At 62.2% G+C, this 6,514-nt stretch overlaps 1 protein-coding gene across 1 annotated transcript; it reads left to right on the top strand.

Annotated features, from left to right (window-relative positions):
• Positions 1-1,158: 1,158 nt before the first annotated feature.
• Positions 1,159-3,149, top strand: COCSUDRAFT_56901 (hypothetical protein; the record flags this gene model as incomplete). Its single annotated transcript, XM_005646201.1, has 3 exons — positions 1,159-1,280; positions 1,608-1,803; positions 2,934-3,149. 3 exons carry the CDS (start codon positions 1,159-1,161, stop codon positions 3,147-3,149), a joined length of 534 nt encoding a protein of 177 aa, XP_005646258.1.
• Between the last annotated feature and the right edge of the window lie 3,365 nt (positions 3,150-6,514).

Genomic DNA, 6,514 nt, shown 5'->3' with positions numbered 1-6,514 from the left:
CCTTGTCAACTCCCTTCCCTTTGTACATGAGAGTGATGCGGCCCTGTAGCAGCGATGGCGGTAGCGCTGGACCGACGCCACTGCTGAAAAGCTGCTGCAGCATGTTTGTGAGCTCCTGCCCCAGCTCGGACCAGAATCGAAGCTAGAACTCGAACGGGATGCCATCCAGCCTAGGCGCCTTGCCGCGCGGATGTCCAGTGCCTCAGCAGCTCATCTAGCTCATCCTGGGCCTCCTGCGAGACCGGCTGCGCCGCGAAGAGGCCTGCAACCGACCGTTACTGTAGTGGGCCCGCAGGACATCGCCGCCGTGGTCTCGCCCTGCTGGGTGGTCCAGCACCACCCGCGGGGTGCCGGGTGCTGATCCGGCTTCGATATCAGCCAGCGACCCATCCGCGCTGGTAATTGGCCTGAGGTGGCAATGTGAGTGAAGCGCGTGCTGGTCGCACGCTTTTCAGAACACATGCATGCGGTGGATGGAGTTCCTGTCCAGGTTCCATTTCACATGGCAGTATAGGCCAGGCCGCACTAACGTTGCGGATCCGCTGAGTCGTGATCCGAGTTTCGCAGCGATGCGCGCAAAGCTGAACGTAGTGACTAGGTCGCGAGCCTCTCGGCAGAGTGCCGAAACGGCTGAAGCGCCTGTGAGGGTCGTGCCCGAGCCTGATCCAGAACCAATGGAAATTGATGAGCCTGTCGCGCCCTCAGTCGAATCTGTTGAGTCCTCCTGAAGCAGACTGCTCATTGACGGGTACAGTAAGGATCCTTGGTTCACGGTGCCTGCAAATGTAGAGAAGTTGCAGCATAGAGATGACCTCTGGTTCAAGGGCAATCATGTGGTTGTCCCAGATGCAGATGATCTGCGTGCATAGCTTCTCAGAGAGATGCATGATGCACCGTACAGTGGCCAGATAGGAATATATCTAAGACATGCAGAGCTGTCTCGCGTCTGTACTGGTGGCCCAGAGTCGGTTGTGACGTGAAGGAGTTTTTTTTTTTTTTTTTTTTTTTTTTTAAAGGGGGAGCCCCCGCTATTACATAGGTGCCAATCGCACGCTTCCCAGCACGCATGCAATAGGATATTTGGGGAAACCTGTCAGAGTTGGGGCACGCAGAGCACTCCCGCAGGAGGATAATGCGATACCTAAGAAAAGCGCAAGCATGAAGGCATACCACAGAAAGGCAACAGAAAGGCTCCTAGCGATGGACATGTCCCAAGCACCAGAGGGCAACCTCATCCCCAGAGGCGCGCTCCAGCCCGCCGGCAACGCAACACCGCTGAGGTGACGTTGGAGGACCCACGGGGCAAGCCTAGGGCTTGCAGCTGGAGGCAGGGGTCACAGCAAAGAAGGCAATCATCAATCACTGGCAGGCAATTATGGATGTGCGGGCAACCAGTGGTGGAACAGACATGAAAGGCACGTTGATACGGTTGGCCGACAGGGATAGAACAGGATCGCGTTCGGACCCATTACCACTAGGGGCCGCTCGGGGCTGGCAAAGTGACCCTAGGGTTTAGGGTTTAGGGTTTAGGAGCTTTGCGCCTCTCCTACCTCTAACCTTTGCCAGCGCGGAATGGGGCTCCGAGTCACGTGCTTCCACTGGTCGAGGGACCTGTCGAGCTCGGCCCAACACGGCCCCGGGGGTGCCTCCTTCACCCCTGGGGCACTGGCCTCGCCACCCAGTGCCGGTGGCCTCGCCCACCACCGGACGTGTTTGCGCGGCTCACCCCTTGGGTATCCCTCGGCCAGACGGATCCATCGTGCGCCCCGCTACCTGTGGAGTACCGTGCCGGAGAGCCAGAGCGTTGGCGCAAGCTTACAGAAGACCACCCTGCCCAGGGCTTTAGGCTATCAATAGTTTTCCAGTGATCCTCCGATGTTTCTGTCTCACCGGCAGCCCCAACAATCCCCTTGGCCTGTCATCCGTGGCCTTCTGCCTTAGTGTCTGTCCTCCTCACCATTCACAGTAGTTCATTGAAGGCTATCTGAAGGGTTTAGGGTTTCCAACCCCAGTATCCACCCTTGAACCTGAGCGGGTGTCTAGGACCTTGGACATGATGCCTCCTGCCTATCCCCGCCTCCAATGTGGTGGGTGTGTGTATCTGGTCGAGTTCTCACCAGCCTACCTGTTTTTCGCCTCATTTGCGGCTTCATATCTCCCATATGCCACCGTTTGCTTGTGCCCCACCTTGCTGGCAGATTGAGGCATTTTTTTTTTTAGCAACACCGCTGAGGTGACGTTGGAGGACCCACGGGGCAAGCCTAGGGCTTGCAGCTGGAGGCAGGGGTCACAGCAAAGCAGGCAATCATCAATCACTGGCAGGCAATTATGGATGTGCGGGCAACCAGTGGTGGAACAGACATGAAAGGCACGTTTATACGGTCGGCCGACAGGGATAGAACAGGATCGCGTTCGGACCCATTACCACTAGGGCCGCTCGGGGCTGGCAATGTGACCCTAAACTATGCCTCAATCTGCCAGCAAGGTGGGGCACAAGCAAATGGTGGCATATGGGAGATTTGAAGCCGGAAATGAGGCGAAAAACAGGTAGGCTGGCGAGAACTCGACCAGATACACACACCCACCACATCGGAGGCGGGGATAGGCAGGAGGCATCATGTCCAAGGTCCTAGACACCCGCTCAGGTTCAAGGGTGGATACTGGGGTTGGAAACCCTAAACCCTTCAGATAGCCTTCAATGAACTACTGTGAATGGTGAGGAGGACAGACACTAAGGCAAAAGGCCACGGATGACAGGCCAAGGGGATTGTTGGGGCTGCTGGTGAGACAGAAACATCGGAGGATCATTGGAAAACTATTGATAGCCTAAAGCCCTGGGCAGGGTGGTCTTCTGTAAGCTCGCGCCAACGCTCTGGCTCTCCGGCACGGTACTCCACAGGTAGCGGGGCGCACGATGGATCCGTCTGGCCGAGGGATACCCAAGGGGTGAGCCGCGCAAACACGTCCGGTGGTGGGCGAGGCCACCGGCACTGGATGGCGAGGCCAGTGCCCCAGGGGTGAAGGAGGCACCCCCGGGGCCGTGTTGGGCCGAGCTCGACAGGTCCCTCGACCAGTGGAAGCACGTGACTCGGAGCCCCATTCCGCGCTGGCAAAGGTTAGAGGTAGGAGAGGCGCAAAGCGTCTGGTAGGCAATCTGTGGTCCCAGGGCTCTAAGGCAAAAAGGGGTCTCAGACAAGGAACGACAGGCCGGGCTTTGCCGGGGTGGGATCGGGACTGGTGAAAGGTGAGTCATCCGTGCCTGACTATGGTATGACGAAGGCTCTTAGCGCCCAGGTGCCCAGAGCACCTATCGCAAAGGCCCTCCTAAGAGAGGGTGTGAGTTCAACACAAGAATCGACACGAGCGGGTGTCATGGCAGAAGGCCAAATGAGAGCATGGTCATACAGATAGCCAAGTTAGAGCCGTGGCCGGCTGGGTACAGTGAATGGTGGATCGGAAGCGTCACGCTGGAAGCGGCACGGGATGCTGGGCACTCCAGTGGATGACAGGTTGCGCGCCCGGCAGCTCCTCCAGCGCGCAGAGGACCGCGCGGTGGCACCATCGCGCCGCGAACTGCTCCCTGGTGATCATCGGGTCGCGTCCGCGAAGCCAGTCGCTGAGCACACCTGCTGTCTGCCGGACGCTGACGGTCGCGAGCCGCCAATCGGCAAGCAGGGCCTTCTTGCAGGAAGACAGGATGCGAGCCGCAACCGCTCCGGGGGTGATCGCCGCCGCATCTGGCTGGTGGCGGCCGCGCTGATATGCTGCCCACAGCTGACAGATTGTAGCGAGCCGCAGGCGATCCCAGAGCTGCCTGAGCTGCCGCGGCGGTCCCCAGATCCTGGTGTCATCGGCGAGAAGAAGGTCGGCGCTGCGCGGTGGCGCGTCGTCTCCGGTCACCGCGGCCCATGTCGCTGCGAACCAGTCCCACACCCCGGCGGCGAGAGGGCAGATGATGAAGACATGGGTGAGTGTGGCCAGCTGACCTGCACAGCTCGGATGCGGGCAAACGTGACCGGCGGGATCGGCGCGGTGGACGTGACGCGAGAAGCCGCCGACGAAGAGCTGGCCATGCAGCAGCCTCCACGCTGTCACGCGCTGCCGCCGGTCCAGATGGGAAGCGTGCACCACTTGCCACACATGAGCCCAAGGTGCTGATGGGTCTGCTGTGACAGCAGCAGCAGGATCAACAGTGACATCTGCTCCCTGTGGCACTGGTGAAGGGCCCGCTGGCGCGCCCGCAGGCCCGCCGCGGTCCCGCAGCGGAACCGGACGTGGCTGCGGCGCAGCCATCCAGATCGCCCAGGAGGAGGGATCAGGCTGCCCTCGAGGCCTCTTGCCTAAGACCTGCGACGCGGTACCAGCAGCTGCAGCCCTGGCCTCCCATCGCGCCTCGAGCGCCCGAAGGCCGCTGCGCTGATCATCTGTGGTATCAGCCCAGATGGCTGGTCGCAGCGGGCCCGCCGGGCTGGCCTCCCCCTTGCTGATCCTGTGAAGCACCTGTCGCCGCGCGGTGGCCTCCCTCACCACAAACTCATGTGCCGGCCGCGTGCCGAGCCCCCAAGCCTGAGGGTCCTGTACCTGGGATCCCCAGAGGCCAAAGAAGTATAGTGTGGGCGGCGGTGGTGGCGGTGGCTCCGGCAGCTGCTGCTCCCACTCCAACTGCTCCCCTGGCTGCTGCTCCACCTGCAGGTGCACCTGCAGGTGCTGCTCTGGGTGCAGCTGCTCCGCGTGCTGGCGCTGCTGACGTGTGCCGCTGCGTGGATGCCAGGGCCTGGTGATGTCCCAGTGCTGAACCAATGCAGGCTGCGCGGCCGGAGGAAGGAAGGCGTGCATGGCTGCAACGCCTCCGTCCACTTGGCACAAGGGCTCCTGTGCTGGACTCGGCGATCCGACGGGTCCGGCAATGCGCACCACATAGCGGCCGGTGGCTGCACCTGAATGAGCGCTCTCCAGGCTGCTGGCAAGGCAGCCAGGAGGATGGGCACGCGCTCTCGCACCATCCGAACCGGATGCTCCGGGCCGCGCACGACATCGCGCAGGTGGCTGATCCTGACCAGGCCAAGCCTGGCCCAGTCCTCCCAGGCAAAGGGCTGCCTGACTGCATCTGTGAGCTGCCTGTTGAAGAACAGTGGCTCACCCATGACTGCGTCGTAGCCGATCGCTTCCGGCTTCCGCAGGTGATGGGGCCGCAGCTGCTGGTAGGCATGCAGGTACTGCCGGACGCGCTGCGGGGCCTCCACATGCTTCGCTGCAAAGGTGGAGAAGAGCAGGAATCTTCCCAGCTGCCAGATGTGCTGCCGCCGTGCTGACACCGTGCCGGGTTCCTGCGCTGCCAGCCAGGCAGTGCTCCTGTACAGCCAGTGGTCGAAGTAGGCCTTCCAGGCCAGCTGTTCCGGCTCCAACAGCCTGCCCACCACCTTGGCCTGGAGAGCCAGGATCTGGGCCTTGATGTCCACCAGCGCGATGCCGCCGTGTGCGGCCGCGCGGAAGCAGACGTCCTTGCTTGGGAACAGCGCCGCCGCTGCGCCAGGGGTCACCGGCCGGTTCGCCGCGACGAAAGTGTGGATGGCTCTGCAGAGCCTCTGTAGCAGGTCTTGTGGCACCGGTATGAAGGTGGCATGGTAGGTGACCATGGAGGCCAGCACCTGTTTTGCGACGTACGCTCGGCCCAGCAGGCTGAGTCTGAAGCCGGACCAGCGGGCGATGCGGGCCTCCACCTTCTCAATGATGGCTGTGTATAGGGCTGTGGCAGCTGCAGCTGGCTGGGTGGACAAGGGAATGCCCAGGTGCTTGACGCCGTCGCTCGAAGCCGCGAAGGTGACCCCCGTGACTGGATCGGGCCCGGCGAGATGGCTGAGGCTGCCAAGCCCTAGGGCCTGGCTCTTGCTGCGCTGCAGCCTGGTTCCTGTGGCTGCGCAGTGGAGGCCCACGCTGGCCCCCAGCACGATCTGAGCATCCCGGGGAGTCCGCGCGTGCACGCTGGTGTCGTCCGCATGCTGGTGCATGACTGGTGCTGGCTCCCCTGAAGGCAGTCGGATGGGCTGGAAAGCTAGCTGGCCTGCAAGCATCCTGGCATGCGCGGCCATCGGCTGCGCGGCAAGCACAAACAGCAGCGGCGAGAGGGGGCTTCCCTGGAAGACGCCGGAGGCCACCGGGAAGGCATCGGTGTGCCAGCCGTTGAAGGCCACTCGCGCGGTCGTGCCGGAGTGCAGGATGTGCACCCACCGCTGCGCACCGGGCCCGAAGCCCACCGCAGCCATGCACCGCTCAATCCAGGCCCTGTCAAGGCGATCGAAGGCCTTCTCGAAGTCCAGGAAGACCTGCACGCCTGGCTGGTGTGTGGCCTCCAGGTAGCTGATCTCCTCCAGGTGTGCCAGCACGTTGTCCCCCGCCCAGCGCTTAGGCAGGAAGCCTGTCTGTGTGGCATCCACCACCTGATTCAGCAGCGGCCCGATCCGGCTGGCGATCGCCCGCGCCGCGAGCTTGTAGTCGGTGTTGAGCAACGTGATGG

This window comes from Coccomyxa subellipsoidea (genome assembly GCF_000258705.1).
Source record: "Coccomyxa subellipsoidea C-169, whole genome shotgun sequence".
In the NCBI taxonomy this organism is placed as follows: Eukaryota; Viridiplantae; Chlorophyta; class Trebouxiophyceae; family Coccomyxaceae; genus Coccomyxa; species Coccomyxa subellipsoidea.
Note: the sequence above shows the minus strand (reverse complement) of the source record. Positions and strands in the feature narration are given on the sequence as shown.